This window comes from Cucurbita pepo, chromosome 4, assembly GCF_057944985.1.
Source record: "Cucurbita pepo subsp. pepo isolate OVF chromosome 4, ASM5794498v1, whole genome shotgun sequence".
Classification (NCBI taxonomy): domain Eukaryota; kingdom Viridiplantae; phylum Streptophyta; class Magnoliopsida; order Cucurbitales; family Cucurbitaceae; genus Cucurbita; species Cucurbita pepo.
The window spans coordinates 923076-939444 of NC_141801.1; the positions used below are offsets into that span (position 1 = coordinate 923076).

The 16369-nt window shown below is 40.2% G+C and overlaps 3 protein-coding genes across 3 annotated transcripts; 1 reads left to right on the forward strand and 2 right to left on the reverse strand.

Moving 5' to 3' along the window:
- Positions 1 to 222: 222 nt before the first annotated feature.
- Positions 223 to 3215, reverse strand: LOC111793430 (phosphorelay protein). Its single transcript, XM_023675301.2, has 4 exons — positions 2668 to 3215; positions 2100 to 2212; positions 1237 to 1341; positions 223 to 1031 (listed from the first exon to the last, which is right to left on the reverse strand). Exons 1-4 carry the CDS (start codon positions 3044 to 3046, stop codon positions 366 to 368), a joined length of 1263 nt encoding a protein of 420 aa, XP_023531069.2. The 5' UTR covers positions 3047 to 3215; the 3' UTR covers positions 223 to 365.
- A 4514-nt stretch (positions 3216 to 7729) lies between these two features.
- Positions 7730 to 11149, forward strand: NUC (C2H2-like zinc finger protein). The gene is made up of 3 exons (XM_023675304.2): positions 7730 to 8179; positions 8890 to 9292; positions 9961 to 11149. The coding sequence occupies exons 1-3, from the start codon at positions 8068 to 8070 to the stop codon at positions 10757 to 10759; spliced, it is 1314 nt and encodes a 437-aa protein (XP_023531072.2). The 5' UTR covers positions 7730 to 8067; the 3' UTR covers positions 10760 to 11149.
- A 1388-nt stretch (positions 11150 to 12537) lies between these two features.
- Positions 12538 to 16369, reverse strand: LOC111793429 (receptor-like protein kinase HSL1). The gene is made up of 2 exons (XM_023675300.2): positions 13750 to 16369; positions 12538 to 13093 (listed from the first exon to the last, which is right to left on the reverse strand). Exons 1-2 carry the CDS (start codon positions 16331 to 16333, stop codon positions 12747 to 12749), a joined length of 2931 nt encoding a protein of 976 aa, XP_023531068.2. The 5' UTR covers positions 16334 to 16369; the 3' UTR covers positions 12538 to 12746.

The window sequence follows — 16369 nt, forward strand, 5'->3', positions numbered from 1 at the left end:
CTCCATCTAAAACTTACTTTATCAAGAAAATATCAAACCAAATCCAACCACCATTTGGATTACTTGATTGATAATGGTGGCTTGTTAGGGGCCTCACAATGTGCATTTTTCTAGAAGCAAATTGACACGGTTAGCACGATAAGACGGTTTAAAGAGATCTAAGATTCAAATCGATTCAAATCAATTCAAATCGAACGAGTAACAATGCCGACCTCGGTAGAGTTTAAGGTTAAAATGTTAGTAACTTCGCTTAATGACTAATAGGTGTAATATTGTCGAAAAATGAAACGAGTAACTCTATGCAGACTAAATTTTCACACAGCAAAGTAGGTTACATGGGTGAGAAATTTGTTTACTTACAGAGCTTAGATTGAGTCAAGCCAAGAATCGAAGTCATCCTTTGCAATGGAGTTGGCTCCAGAATGACTGTTGTTGACGGGCTTTTCTTTATGAGGTACTAGATGGGATGTATCTTGGAGCAAGTCATCCAAGGCATCATCAAGTTCTGCAGTAATGGGTGCCTTCTGGCCTGGATTTGAACCTTTGATTGGGATGTGAGGAGTGGCCTTAAAGACTTCATCTATGTCGAACGAGCTACTCCCAGCAGCTGGGGTATCGAGGTCCATTGTCTCACTAAATGAGTTCAGAAGCATATCCAATTCTGCTTCTGCAGTTGTTGCTTCAAACATAGGGGTCTTTTGGTTGGCGTTTTCAATTATGAACTTCGTGTTGGGTTGTTCAGTGTACTTTCGTGTGTTAGTTTGGCTGGATATTGGCAACTCAATTGGATGAGCATTATAATGGACCTGATTTGATGAAATTGGGGATGGATTGAAGGTTGGATCTTGATGGATACTTCCGAAATAGCTCGACGAAGAAGCTTTGGTCACATCTCGAATTCCATCTTCGACATTTCCCTTCTCGTAGGATTCTGTGTCGGATGATATTTCAATGTTTCTCATTCCCTCTTGACTATCATATGTTTGCACCGCGGATGACCGTTGATCACAGATCGCCTTTCTCTCTGCACGCTGTAGCAAGGAAAAAACATTGTCTGTAATTCAAATTCAGACCAATATTTGACTTTCAAGGACCACTTGCTAACTTCTGAATTACAAAGGAAGAAGAGCATTTTTAATTGTTAATCAAAGAAGCTAATAATTAACTTGATGCAATTAAAGATCACTCCTAACATCGGTTAAAAGTCCATTGAAGCTTGTGAAACATCAGGCATACCAGTTCTGAAGGTAATATATCTTCCTCGATAAAGAGCCTCTCTGCTACATTTAGTTTTGTAAGTTGTTCTGCTAATGTGACCAAATTCAATGAAAGAAATGACGCCTGCAAAAAGAAACCAGTTTCCATAAAATGGTAGAACAGAACTATGAAATATTAAAAGTAGATAAAGAGAGAAGGATTTTTTTTGGTTAAGTAACAAATCCGTATATTCTAGCCTAAGTCCACCGCTAGCAGATATTGTCCTCTTTGGGTTTTCCCTTTCGGGCTTCCCCTCAAGGTTTTTAAAACACGTTTGCTAGTGAGAGGTTTCCACACCCGAATGTTGCATTCTCCTCTTCAACCGATGTGGGATCTCACAATCCACCCCCCTTTGGGGGTTAGCGTCCTCGTTGGCACTCGTTGCTCTCTCCAATCAATGTGGGAGGCATGGACTCAAAATTAAGATTGATAACAAAAAAAAAAAAAGAACTTAGCTAGAGCACTCCATTTAGCAAGAACATAACACAGTCATACACATTTCAAATGGCTGAAAGGAATTGATAGTGCTTCAACGGAAAAGAAAACAGGACAAGTGTAAATGTCACAGTAACATTTACTTCAAAAGTTCTTTAACACAGAGTTGTTTAGACACGACGTTTGTTTCCTCACGTCCAACATACACTACAAAGACAAATATATGCATACATACATCCATATGCATATATATATATGTGTGTGTGTGTATGCGCGCGTGTATGAAGAAGTCTGCTGATGATAACCATTTAAGATGTAATCTAACAATTTAGAATCTAAATTCTACAGCACGCTCAATAATTTAATGCATTCTCGAAGCAAAAAATATAGAACAATCGACTAATTACCTCAGGAGTTGCAGTGGTTTTTTCATCCACGACGAAACTATTATCTTCGATCCAGGACAATATGCCTTCCCCCCTCGCTGCAAGCATAGCAGATCCTCCACTACTTAACTCTCCTGTTAGATTATGCATATAAGTCTTCCATATCAAACCCTTCAATCTTGATATTAAGATCCAAACACTACTCATTGAAGCTATCAACTAAACAGAAATTTGGATGCTCCGTAGGTTCTATCAAAACAAACAACATATTTCTCTTTTCTATGTTCATTGGAGATTTAAACAACCCAATAAGGACGGTGGATATAATAAAAGATTATGTCATAATGCGTAGAGAAACCGAATTGTTAGTTAGCATTGGAACCATCTTCCTGCATATGGCAAAGGATATTCAACCCCACCTCCGACCATCAATTACAGCAACTCTACAATCTACCAAACCGACTGGGACTTATATTTTCACTTCCAAAAATAGCACATTCGCAAGTTCAAATCAGCAACCATTTCGAAGACTTATAATTTGCATACACTGAACTATTATAACAAATCAAAAGAGATAGCGCACACTTACTCGGAAGAACATCATCCAAAGACGGAAAAACATCCATAAAAGTACTCGACTGCATCTGCGATCGAGCCTCGGCAATCAGGTGGCGGTAGTCGGCACCTTTGCTCTTCGGCAAAATCACATCGGAAACTGGCGCGGAAGCCTCACCGGACGTCTCTTCGACGGAAATTTCCTCGCCATAACGATCCCAATTTGAGGGAAGTTTAGGCACAGCCTGGGAGAGGAGATTTCCATCTTTGGCGTGCTTTCCTAGCGGCTTATTAGCACTTCCAGCTGCATTTGTCCCAATGGACGGAGGTTTATGTTTCTGATTTGGATGAGACTTCTTGCTGTGGTGTTGAGAGTGAGCTCTCTTTGATTTTGCTAAAGCTTTTGCATCCATCCACAAATTGATGTGCTTCTTTCAATTCAAAGCTTTGGCAATTCAGATGAAACCTTAACGAAATCTGTTGAAGAAAGAAGACGGAGCCGGGATTCGTAGCCCTACCGGAAGTTTTGTTGGAGATTCCGATTTCAAGAACACACGAACAGAGACAAACAATGAAGCTGCTAACATGGCTTGGGCTTCGGACTTTATATTTGGGCTTTGGTCTTTGGGCTTTACCACCAGTGATTGTGGGCGTTTTGGGCCAGGCTGTGAGAACCAGAAAGCCCATGTAGAACTATGCTAAAGGCCAAAGATCTCCGCTTTTAGAAACTAAATTAGTCTTTCTCTTGCCGTTACATCTCACATTAGTTGGAAAGGGGACAAAACATTGTTTGTAAGAGTGTGGAAATCTCTCTCTACCAGACCATTTTAAAACCGTGAGACTAACATCAATAATGTAATGTGCCAAAACAGATAATATTTGCTAGAGGTGGGCTTGGGCCGTTACAAAAATGGTATTAAAGCCAGTCACTAGGCGGTGTGTCAACGAGGACGCTAGCCCCTAATGAAGATGGATTGTGAGATCCCACGTTGGTTGTGCTAGTAAGGATGTTGGCCCCCAAAGAAGATAGATTGTGAGATCCCACATTGGTTGTGCCAGTAAGGAGACGCTGACCCTCAAAGGAGGTGGATTGTGAGATCTCACATTGGTTAGAGAGGGAATGAAGCATTCCTTATAAGGGCGAGATCTCACATCAGTATAAGGACGCTGACCCTCAAAGCATCCTTACTGGCACAACCAATGTGAGATCTCACAATCCATCTTCATTAGGGGCTAGCGTCCTCGTTGACACACCGCCTAGTGAGATCCCACATCGGTTGTGCCAAGACGTTGACCTTCAAAGGAGGTGGATTGTGAGATCTCACATCGGTTGGAGAGGGAACAAAACACTCCTTATAAGGGTGTGGAAACCTCTCCCTAGTCGACATCTTAATAATTGTTAGCGGTGGATTCAGGTGCATCAAAGGTTTGATATTACAATAATTGAAGAAGGGGTGGCATTATTAATCAACACTATTCACCAAATTGAATTATGTTCTCTCTCTCACTAAATGGGACAAAAGGAGCACCTTAGTTGCCTACCTAAGTTTGAGTTGAAAATAAGAGAGAGGAACATTCTTGGCCCATAACATACAATATTTAATTGGAGGTTTGTTAAGGGGTGTGGGGAAAAAAGTTTCAAATTTAGTGATTGCTTTTTTGGAGTAGAAAAAGACAATCTTTACAAAATCCCTTTAGATCTTTGTTCATTTGGTGCTTTCTCCATTCCATCACCTTCATCTTAATAATAATTCATACCCACCTTCATCTATTTCACACATTCATAATCTTCATTTTCCTTATAATTAAGCAAAAGGGTTTTTTTTTTATATATATATATTTAATCAAAACGATAATGACGGGTTCTTTGATTTGAAAATTTTATGAAAAGGGACGTCTTTGGATATATATATATAGAGAGAGATATCTAAGGCTAGTAGTAGGATGAAGATAGTAAGCCCGGGCGGCCATAACCTAAGGCTATTATCTTCACATCTCTCTCCATCTTTAGATATCTGGAGAGAGATAGAGATTCGTTGCGTGATCAACACGACTGTGCCTTACATGTGCTCTACAGGCTACGCTCCATCTTTCTTCCCAATGAGCCTATTTTTCTTTTGATTTGGAAGATGGGCATTGTGTCTTCAATCTCCCTGGAACAACTCCTCAATGCATCATCGATCTTGTGAGTGTCATTCACACACCGCTCCACATCACCCAAATTACTAAAATAGTTGAACCATACACAATTGGGTTAACCCTAAAATCTGTAGATATGGTTGATGCATACATGATATCAGTAAGACATTAAAATTTTGAAAGAAGCAAACGAAAATTCAGTGCAAGTAGAAAATGTATTTCATTGAGAAATATTACGATTCTAAATTTCATCTGTGGTTATTCAAATACCGATCCGTAAAAGGGTAAGATAGAAATATAAAGAGACAGTGACACGATCCGTAAAAGGGTAAGATAGAAATATAAAGAGACAGTGACACGATCCGTAAAAGGGTACGATAGAAGACAAAAGGTGAGATAGAAATATAAATTAGGGGTATGAATGTATGCACAAATGGGCAAGGCTCCCAAGATATATTGACCTAAATCCATCACAAATATGAACTCAAAAGGTGTTAGTAAAAGAGAAAAGGGTTAAAAAGAAGATAGACATATTAGGGTTTTGTGAAAAGGCATAGATTCTTCAACTTTTAAACAAGGCCATGGCTGGCCAAGGCAATGCATGTGAGCTTCTGTAAATGTTGGATTCCACAATCCAAACTTGCTCTTCTTTTTGGGATATATCCAATCTCCACCAAAAATAATTACAAAACTCAACAAAAAAATATTTATTCTTTCAAAACAAATCTTCTTTAACTAATACGTCCAATGTCGTGTAGAAAAGAAGAGATTCGAACGTCTTACCTCTTTATTAGAAGTGTATTGTCCTCTCTGGATTTCCCTTCAAGATTTTAAAACGTGCCTACTACGGAGAGATTTTCACACTCTTGCAAAGAATATTTTGTTCCCCTCTGTGATGTCCCACATTGGTTGGGGAGGAGAACATAAACGGTACCGTTTATAAGAGTGTGGAAATCTTCCCCTAGTAAACGCATTTTAAAGCCTTAAGGGAAAGCCTGAAAGGGAAAACTCAAAGAGGACAATATCACGATGTGCCAGCTTTCTCGTTGTTCCCCAAAGGGGTAGACACGAGACGGTGTGCCAATAAGGACGATGGGCCCTAAAGGATGGTGGATTTGGAGGCGGTCCCACATTGATTGGAGGAAGGAAAGAGTGCCAGTGAGGACGCTAGGCCCTGAAGGGGGGTGGATTGTGACATCTCACATTGATTGGGGCGGAGAACAAAACACCATTTATAAGGGTGTGGAAACCTTCTCCTAGCAGAAGCGTTTTAAAGCCTTGAGGGGAAGCGCGAAAGAGAAAGCCCAAAGAGGACAATATCTGCTAGAGGTGGGCTAGGGTCGTTACACCCTCTCCAACCGATGTAGGATCTCACAATCCATTCCCCTTTAGGGCCCAGCGCCCTTGCTGACACGCCGCCCAGTATCTAGCTATGATACCATTTGTAACAGCCCAAGCCACCACTAGCAAATATTGTCTGTATTAGCCCATTACGTCTCACCATCAGTCTTATGATTTTAAAACGCGTTTAGATAAGCTACATTCAATATCATCTTTTTAAGTGAAGTAAAGTTTGAATCTTTTGTTCAAAATTATCATTTTTGTTAGGTAATTGAGCTAAACATACCTACAAAATCGATACAAATAGCTCGTAAACAAAACCCTATTTAGTTTGTGTGTAAAAGACAAGCCAAACAAAACAAACATCCCTCTTAGATGACAATGATTTGCTTTTCCCTAAACCCCTTCTCCAATTATTAATCAAACACTGAATTAAGCTTCATAGTTTGATAGTGTAGCTTGAATTCAAAGTTTTGATTATAAAATGACCTAAAAAAGAGAGAGGGGAAGTGTTCATACTCAAGAATCTTTGAAAGGGGCCTCGAAAGTTGAGGGCTTTGGGTGAAATGTGGGAGAGAGGGAAGAGAATATTCTATTCCCATAAGAGTTCATTAGCAAAACTCCAAAAATTATAAACTAAACAAAGTCTTAAAGCAAAACATGATTAGATTATGATTAAGATGAGCAGGAAAAGTCAGCTCACAAGGGGACGACTGCTCATACTTCTAAAAATTCACTGTCTTTGTCAGCTAAACATGTTTCCCTAGTTAACTATTATTTATCCCTTTATGTTTATTCTCACTCTATAATCTTTATTTCTCTCTCTCCATCCCTTCACATCTATACCAAATTGAAGTTCCCATTATAATGAGATGCGTATATATCTGTAACGACCCAAGTCCGGTGCTAGAAGATATTGTCTTTTTTGGATTTTTCCTTTCGGGCAACACTGAGCCCTCAAGAGGGGTGGATTGTGAGATCCCACATCGGTTGGAGAAGAGAATGAAACATTTCTCATATAGGTGTAGAAACCCCTCCAAGCATGCGGTTAAGTCCTGGTCTCCTCCTACTGCTTGGAAGCTTACGGTTTCATGTTCTATTTCACTCCCTGATGGGGGTTCTTTTCACCCTTCCCTCACGGTACTACTTCATTATTGGTCACCCAAGAGTATTTAGCCTTGCAAGGTGGTCCTTGCTGATTCACACGGGATTCCACGTGCCCCATGCTACTAGGGTCAAAGCGTAAGTTAGTGATGCTTTCGGCTAACTGTGAGACTGACAGCGATACATAACGGGCCGAAGAGGACAAGTGGGCTTGGGCTGTTTCAATACCGATGAATGATATATCTTTCTAATAAGCTATTAACATAGATATCGAACTTGCACTAAACAGATATGAAGAGACAGTGACACGACCGTTCTTATGTATTGAATAACTCGATTTTCGACCCATAATTTAGGGGGAGAGAGAGAGAATAAAAATGAGAAGGGCCAAAGAAATTATGGGATAATCATTCCAAAAGGAAAAGGTAGTAAAACTAGCTTTTTTCTAATTTCTTACTCTATAAAACCCTTCTCATCATATGTGTCATCATGCACCTTTGCCCATCAAATCCCTTCCCCTCTCTTACCTTTAACTTTTTCACCAAAAATGAGTTTTTTATTCTCCCAAAGAAAGAAGATAGTTTGAAAATATTCCCATAAATTATTCAATCTAGGAGAGGGAGAGAGAGAGAGAGAGAGAGAGAGAGAGAGAGAGAGAGAGAGAGAGAGAGAGAGAGAGAGAGAGAGAGATCCAAATCTTGTCAATTTCTCTCCCTTTATAACATGTATGAACCCTTCATTTCAGCTAAACACTTATGCTTCTAGGTTTCTTGTAGATTTGAGAGACAATTCAAGCTAAGAACACAACAAAAACAAAAAAATCATAGGATTTTTGTTTGTGTTAAGGAAGATGTCTGAAGAGCAAACAATTTCAAATGCTTTCATTTGCAGCTTGCCAACACTTGGATCAAACAACAACCCTCCTGTTCTTAAGAAGAAGAGGAATCTCCCCGGAAATCCAGGCAAGAACAACCTTTGTGTTTTGTTTCATATGTTTATTGTTCTTTTTGCTCTTGTTTTTGTGGCTTTTGTCTGTTCTTTTGTAGGGAATAATATGATGAATATTCAACTTTTTCATCTAAACCCTCTTTGATTCTTCACAAAACTCTCCCAAATTTTGTTTACTTTTGCAAAACACTTCACTTAACACGAGTTGTTCTTTGAGTTTCTGATGTTTTTGAAGAAACCCTCATGATGAAAGCTAAAAAGTAATCACCTTTCTTCATGGATATGAATGAAAGATTAAATTTTTTCGTAATCTATTAGGTTAAACTTTTGTGTCTCGAAGCGATTCAACGTCGTATCAAAGTTTTTTGTTTTGTTCAAAACCCCGTCAAGAATATGAACAAAAGATTGAATTTTTTGTATCCTATTAGGTTAAACTTTTGTGTCTCGTAGCGATTCAACATAGTATCAGAGTTTTTTTTTGTTCAAAAACCCGTCAAAAATATGAATGAAAGATTGAATTTTTCTTAACCTATTAGGTTAAACTTTTGAGTCTCGCAGCGGTTCAACATAGTATCAGAGCTTTTTTTGTTCAAAACCCCATCAAGAATATGAATAAAATATTGAATTTTTTGTAGCGATTCAACATGGTATTAGATCCTCGATCTTGTAACATTGCTTCGTTTTCGATAATATTGATATTGACTTGATGGCGTATTTGCGACAGATCCGAAAGCGGAAGTTGTGGCATTGTCGCCGAAGACCCTAATGGCGACGAACCGATTCTTGTGTGACATATGTGGGAAGGGTTTTCAGAGGGATCAGAACCTACAGCTGCATAGAAGAGGACACAATCTTCCATGGAAGCTGAAGCAAAGAAGCAACAGCAACAAAGAGCCAAGGAAGAGAGTTTATGTTTGTCCAGAGAAGAGCTGTGTGCACCACCATCCTTCAAGGGCGCTTGGAGACCTCACAGGCATTAAAAAGCACTTTTGCAGGAAGCATGGCGAGAAGAAGTGGAAGTGCGAGAAGTGCTCCAAGAAATATGCTGTGCAGTCAGATTGGAAAGCACACTCCAAAACTTGTGGCACCAAAGAGTATAAATGTGACTGTGGAACTCCATTTTCAAGGTAATATACTTATCAACTACATACCGATAACATTGGTCGAAGAGGAAAACGAATCATTCTTTATAAGGGTGTGGAAACCTCTTCCTAGTAAACGCATTTTAAAACTTTGAGGAGAAACCCAGAAGGAAAAGCTCAAAGAGAACAATATCTATTCGCGGTGGGCTTTGGCTATAACAAATGGTATTAGAGTCAGGCATCGAACTGTGTGCCGGCGAGGACGCTCGACTCCCAAGGAGGGTGGATCACTGGATTGTGAGATCCCACGTTGGTAGGAGAGGAGAGCGAAACATTGTTTATAAGGGTGTGAAGATCTCTTCCTAGTAGACGTGTTTTAAAACCTTGAGGGGAAACCCAGGAGAGAAAAACCCAGAGAGGACAATATTTGCTAGAGGTGGGAGAGCCAGGTATCGAACAGTGTGTCATCGGGGACGCCGGGACCCCGAGGGGGGTGGATTGTGAGATCCCACGTTAGTTGGAAAAATGAATGAAGCATTCCTTATAAGGGTGTGAAACCTCTTCCTAGTAGACGCATTTTAAAATCTCGAGGAAAAATCCAGAAAGAAAAGCTCAAAGAGGACAATATTTGCTCGCGGTGGGCTATAGCGGTTATATTCTTCCTCGTTTATGCTGTTGTTATATATGTTCTAAAAAAGGTGTGTGAAATGCAGGAGAGATAGCTATGTAACTCACAGAGCATACTGCATGGCCTTAGCAGAGGAAACAGCAAGACTAAACGCAGCAGCATCAACTATGAACACAGCTGACAACGGCTACCACTTCCTAAGACCCAACACAAATCCTCACCAATACTTCCCCTCCTCCACCTTTTTCAGACAAGATCATGAAAATTCTCAAATGTTCCTCAACAACAACGTTAATTCCCTCACACCCACAATAGCATTCCCTTTTTGGATGCCAAATTCTTCCCCACAAGACAATAATTTCCATCACCCACTTGCACCACCACCACTACCACCGCCGCCACCACCACCACCAACAGCAACAACAAGCTGTCTTCTTTCAGTTCCTTCCTTGTACAGCCACGAAGAACAAGCCAATCAAGCAATGGCATCATCATCAGCAGCAGCCAACATGTCAGCTACTGTTCTGCTGCAAAAGGCTGCTGAAATGGCAGTGACAAGCTCCACAACAACAGACCCATCATCATTAATGGCAAGTTTTGGGTTGAAATTCAGTGCCACAACTGATGGGAAAGCCTTGTTTTCAGGGCTTTATGGCTCAATGAACTCAAATTCCATTCCTAGTTGTTGCAGCCTTGAAAATGGTGGCGATCATCAAGACTCTGCTGCTAGTAACTTGATCCAAATGTACCCTGCTGCAAAGAGAATTAGACACACTGTTAGTGAAGAAAGTGTCACGGGTGGAGAAGGAGAAACAAGGGATTTCTTGGGTGTGGGAATCCCCACCATATGCCATCATCCATCAGCAGTGAATGGATGGATGTGATTACACCTGATATGATTTGAATGGGTATTCATAAAGTTAGACCAAAAGGGAATCTCAAGCTTTAAAAAAACCCTTCAATGGCAGAACAGGGGAGGATCACTGATGCGATCCATGCATATTCAGGTGAGGAAGGACAGAAAGTTGAGGCCTTTTTCTTCCAAAAACAGAGGCCTTTTGTTTTGGGATTAAAGGAACGAAGGTGGAGCAGAGGCAGAGATAAAAAAGTAAAGGATTCCCCTTTTGGACTCCATTAATGTTGTATTGTGTATTTCTTTCATTTTTTATTGCTCTTTGCTTGTGATATCAAATGGGTATTTGAAAAAGAATGAATGTACCTCTATTTTCAATTACTTTTTTTAGTCTAATCGAACCGAAAGCACGCTTTGATTAGGGAGAATCGCATTTGTTTAGACTAAAAATGTCCAAAAAGATGCTAACTTTCATGTGCAGTGTCGATACACTTCATTTGTTTCGATGCTATTCTCTAGTTCATGTTAGGCTCGACTAGCTACAGTGTAATATGGATTCGATTTGCTTCTATCCATCTCGAGGTACTATAGCACGACGAACTACCCAATATAAACTAAATTACACCCGGAACTTTCGATTCAAGTTAGAGCGTTTAGAACGAGGTTAGAAGGAGAATATTATGTGAATTTGAGGTTAAAATAAGAACAACTTTGGAGTACATGAAAAGTGAAATGCATGAAGGGGGAAAAATAAAAGGAATTGATATTCTTTCCTCACAAAACCATCACTTTCCACTCTGGATGACAGTGTACTTCTACACATGCATGCATTTTAGACTACAAAATTACTATCTTTTCTTCCTTTCTTTCTTTTTATGGTTGAAAATGTAAAAAAAATAATTTAAAATGAAGAGAGAGAATAAAAAGGTAAAGAAAAGGCAACCATTTCCTAAATGTATGATACATAGAATATATCCACGGTACGATTAGAACTCATGTTGAGTCGAGTACGTAGGGATTTGAATTGAAAAATAAGTCGGAGTAGGGATTTGAACTAAAAATAGGTCGGAGTTAGAAATTTGAACTCAACAAATAATTAAGCCCAAATACTTTCTTCAACATTCAATGTCGGCCCAATAATGGGCACGAGGAGTAATGATAGGACGTAAGCCTAAAATAAAGTTCTATAAGATAACTCCTTATTTGGAACCAATTTCGTGTCTTTGAATTTATGAGTTCAATTTCTAAACTATGGAGTTCGTTATAATCACATTCTTTGTACTTTTGTTGAATGTCATGTTAATTTGATTAATTAACCGGTTGCCCACCTACTTTGCTAAGTGTTACAATCATCCCATCTATGCTCTGCCAAATATTGCAATCAATCTCGTTTTAAAGACCTTCACGTGTCGAACTTGTTACTAGTAGACATGGAAGAAAAACGAGTACAAGAAGTGATTGCAACACTTAACAAAAATGTAATTCCGTGACATGATAATTTATGCAACTTTCCCACAAAATTTACCCAAAAACTCAAATCATTCCCTAGGAGAACTTTGATGGTACCAAACACAAAGGCATTCATTTTGGTCAATAATTGAAGCATCTAGCAGCTGCTTTCCAGAGGAAAACAAGGGCCCCAATACAGTAAATAAGGGGCGGCTGAGCCACAGGAGCCATTGGCCATCATTGAATTAGAGCATTCATTCCATCTTGTATTACAAAACAAAAATATAGAACTTGTCCTGCCAAACAGGGACTTTCTCAACTGACCCCACCACCCTCCATTGTTGAAAATAACTGAAGATCTTAAGAAACTTTGGGGGTTTTATTCAAAACAAATCATTGGGTTAGTACCATAAATCTCTGCTGGCTTCCATTCATAATCAATCATTCACCCACTTTTTGACATTTAAAGAAACTACATACTTTTGGCTGTAACTTGTAAGACTAATGTTAGAGACTAGAGAAAACTATAGGCATACTAGGAAAAATGTGGAGAAAGTTTGGTTTCCTTACTAGCAATGGCGGGTCTGGATTCTGTTGCAGCCTCTTGATTCTGTTGCAGCCTCTTGAAGCAGCTTGACGACTCGTCTCATCGAAGGACGGTTGATGGGGAGTGAGCTTGTGCAGAGAAGTCCCACGTTGAGGACTCGGTAGATTTCTTCCTTGTATTTTGAACCGAGTTTCGGATCGATTGCTTGGTCGAGTCCTCTGCAGTCGACGGTGGTGTACACCCAGTTTGCCAAGTTTTTATCTCCAAATTCTGGATCATTTGGAGGCCTCCCTGTCACCAGCTCTAAAATCACCATTCCAAAGCTGTAGATGTCACTCTTTTCGTTTACTCTTAATGTATAAGCATATTCTGCATCAAGCACACCATATGAAAGTCAAAAAAGTACTCAACCCCTTTTGTCTGAGTAAATGGAATCAAATTCTATTGAGGATTGTTGGTAGGAAAGTCTGAACGTTCCCTAATTTAGGAAATGATCCTGGGTTTATAAGTAAGGAATACATCTCCATTGGTATGAGGCCTTTTGGGGAAGCCCAAGGCAAAGCCATGAGAACTCCTAACATGGTATCAGATCCACGCCCTAAACTTAGCCATATTAATAGAATTCTCAAATGTAGAACAAAGAATTGTGAACCTCGAAGGTGTAGTCAAAAGTGAGTAAAGTGTTGAACAAATGGTGTACCTTGTTCGAGAACTCTAGAGAAAGAGTCGGGCCTCGATTAAGGAGAGGCTATTCGAGTGCTCCATAATGCAAACAAATAGAATTTAAGCTCAAGATGTTGAGTGATTATGCAGATTGACAAATATCTCGTAATCCCAAGGTGTTCTAACAGATTCAGAACTAAAATCATGCCAGCAGACCAGATATTACAAGTCTAAAACATCATGGAAATATGAAGATGATCTTCGTCTTAACACATATTTGTAATGTAATCTAATCACTAAAAGTATTCTGAACAGCTTATGTTTCTAAATCATGGAAGAGTTCAGGGAAATCAAGATGGTACCTGGTGCAATATACCCACAAGAACCAGCAATGACAGACATTGGCTCTGAATCCTTGCCAGAATTCAAGAACTTAGCTAATCCAAAGTCTGCAACTCTAGCTCCAAACTCAGAATCAAGCAATATATTGTTGGATTTGATATCTCTATGAACAATTGGAGGAGCACAATCGTGATGCAAGTAAGAAAGCCCTTCAGCTGCATCCAAAGCTACTTTATACCTTGTCGGCCAATCCAAAAACCGCTTTCTGCTGCCGTGCAGCAAATCTCCCAAGCTCCCATTAGGCATGTACTCATAAACAAGTAGCTTGCAGTTGCTAGTGTTGCAGCAGCACCATAGCCTAACAATGTTCTTATGGCGAATCTTCCCCAATGTCTCAACTTCAGCATCAAATCCATCTTTCTCTGAATCCAAACTGTTGTCCTCTTTCCTTGCTCCTTGCCATAGCTTCTTCACGGCCACGATCTCACCGTTTTTCAGCACAACTTTGTACACTTTGCCGGATGCTCCACTTCCGATGACTTTGTCTTCACTGAGAGAGACTGCGATTTCATATTCACTGAAACCAAGTTTATGGAATGATTTCCACTTGGAAACCGCAATTCCATTCTTGTTCTGCTTGAATTTCTTGTACTTAAAGAAGAACCAAATGACCCCAACAGCAAAAACAACAATAGCGAGTAGAAAAATGGCTTTGAGAAGCCAATAGCCTTGGTTTTTGCCTTTTTCAATGCGAGGACAAAGACTTGGGGTGTTCTTACATAAACCTGGATTACCCAGAAAGCTATCTCTGTAAATTTCCTCGGCATAAAGAGGAGGAATTGCTCCTGATAAAAGATTGTTCGACAGATTTAACGAATTCAGTTTCAAATTCTGTAATTCAAGAGGTATGCTACCACTGAGATGGTTACTAGCAAGATCGAGATAATTAAGAACAGGTAGGCTTCCAATTTCACTCGGGATATTCCCAGATAGCCTGTTGTTTGCCAAATTTAGCTCGTTTAGCCTCTTCAGACCTCCAATTCCCTTTGGCAATTCACCAGAAAGCTTGTTATCGCTTAGATCGAGTTTACCCAACTGGCTTAACTTCACTAAATTTCCCGGAATTTTACCGGAAAACATGTTCTCACTACCTGAAAGTTCAGTCAGATTGCTTAACGAACCAATCTCCTCCGGAATTGACCCTGAAAATTGATTTTCTGAGATCATCAAAATGGAGAGATTCTTGGCGCTAGATATCTTCGAAGAGATAGACCCAGAGAGCGAATTTTCAACGAGCTCAAGTAAATACACGTTGTGCAAACCCCAAAAATCATCTGGAACTGAACCCGAGAGTTTGTTGTTCCTCATTCGAACACGGCTTAAGCTCGTGCATTTTCCAAGACTCTGAGGGATTTTCCCGGAAAACGAGTTGTAAATCAATATAAGCTCTTCCAATGCCCCTTTTGCACACAAGTTTTCCGGGATGGCGCCAGAAAATCCGTTGTATGAAACATCAAGATGCACTAATGGTGAGTTTTGCCCGAGTTTACTGGGTAACTGTCCGCTAAGCTTGTTGTTAAACAATTTCAGCTCATTCAAATATGGGGACCTGACGATACTCTCCGGCAATGGCCCTTCCAATCGATTCTCGAACAAGTTTAACGACTCAAGCTGTAATGCACAAAGATCATCCGGAATTGTTCCAGTTAAGTGATTCATCGACACATCAATTCGTCGAAGTGCTGTTAGATTCGACAGTCCCAAAGGAAACTCGCCCGAGAGCGAGTTGTTAAACAGTTCAATTTGAACTAAGCTTTTCAAATGAGTGATTGACACCGGAATCGACCCACTGAGTCTATTGTTCGACAAGTCCAGATTCTTAAGCCTAGTCATCCCGCCAAAAATATCCGGAATCCGATCGACAAGATTACAGTTAGCAAGCCAAAGAACCTCCAACTTCGTCAAGTTCCCAAATGCACTCGGAATCTCACTCCGCGAAAACGGATTATACGCAAGTTGAAGCTCTTTCAAACTCGAAATATTACCCAAACTCCCCGGAATAGTTCCATTCAAAAGATTTTCAACCAAATTCAGCGTCTCAAGCCAACGAAACTCACCGAAACTCACCGGAATCTCCCCGGAGAAGTTATTTCCAGAGAGATCCAGTAACCGAAGGTTCGTGATCTTGGAAGCCGCATCGGGAATAGAACCAGCGAGAAAATTCTGCGACAAGTTAAGCCGCTGGAGACCAGAACAGGAGGCAAGATCGTCAGGAAGAGAGGCGTTAATGGCATTATTGAAAAGAGAGAGTGAAGAAAGAGAAGGAAGTCGACAAAAGAAGGCCGGAAAAGGTCCGGCGAGCTGGAAATCAGATAAGTCGACGGCGACAACAGAACGAGAGACGGAATCGCAGATAACGCCGGACCAGTTGCAGGGAGTATCATCGCGAGGGTTCCATGAAGATAGGGACTGAGTAGGATCGGAGAGACTGAGCTTGACTTGCTGAAGATACAGTCCTTCTTGATTCAGCGAGAATATCAATGGAAGAAGAAGAAGAAGAAGCAGAAGAAGACGAAGAAGAAGAAGGAAGAGAACAGAAGCCATTCTGCAGAGGAAAAAAATGGAAACGAATTGGACGGT

Coding starts and splice junctions, on each gene's coding strand:
- LOC111793430 (XM_023675301.2), bottom strand. CDS start 3,046: ATGGATGCAAAAGCTTTAGCAAAATCAAAGAGAGCTCACTCTCAACAC. Junction 2,213..2,667: donor TTTGGATGATGTTCTTCCGA/GTAAGTGTGCGC, acceptor ATAATCTAACAG/GAGAGTTAAGTAGTGGAGGA. Junction 1,032..1,236: donor ATATATTACCTTCAGAACTG/GTATGCCTGATG, acceptor TCCTTGCTACAG/CGTGCAGAGAGAAAGGCGAT.
- NUC (XM_023675304.2), top strand. CDS start 8,068: ATGTCTGAAGAGCAAACAATTTCAAATGCTTTCATTTGCAGCTTGCCA. Junction 8,180..8,889: donor GAATCTCCCCGGAAATCCAG/GCAAGAACAACC, acceptor TATTTGCGACAG/ATCCGAAAGCGGAAGTTGTG. Junction 9,293..9,960: donor TGTGGAACTCCATTTTCAAG/GTAATATACTTA, acceptor TGTGAAATGCAG/GAGAGATAGCTATGTAACTC.
- LOC111793429 (XM_023675300.2), bottom strand. CDS start 16,333: ATGGCTTCTGTTCTCTTCCTTCTTCTTCTTCGTCTTCTTCTGCTTCTT. Junction 13,094..13,749: donor TTGTGGGTATATTGCACCAG/GTACCATCTTGA, acceptor TGCTTGATGCAG/AATATGCTTATACATTAAGA.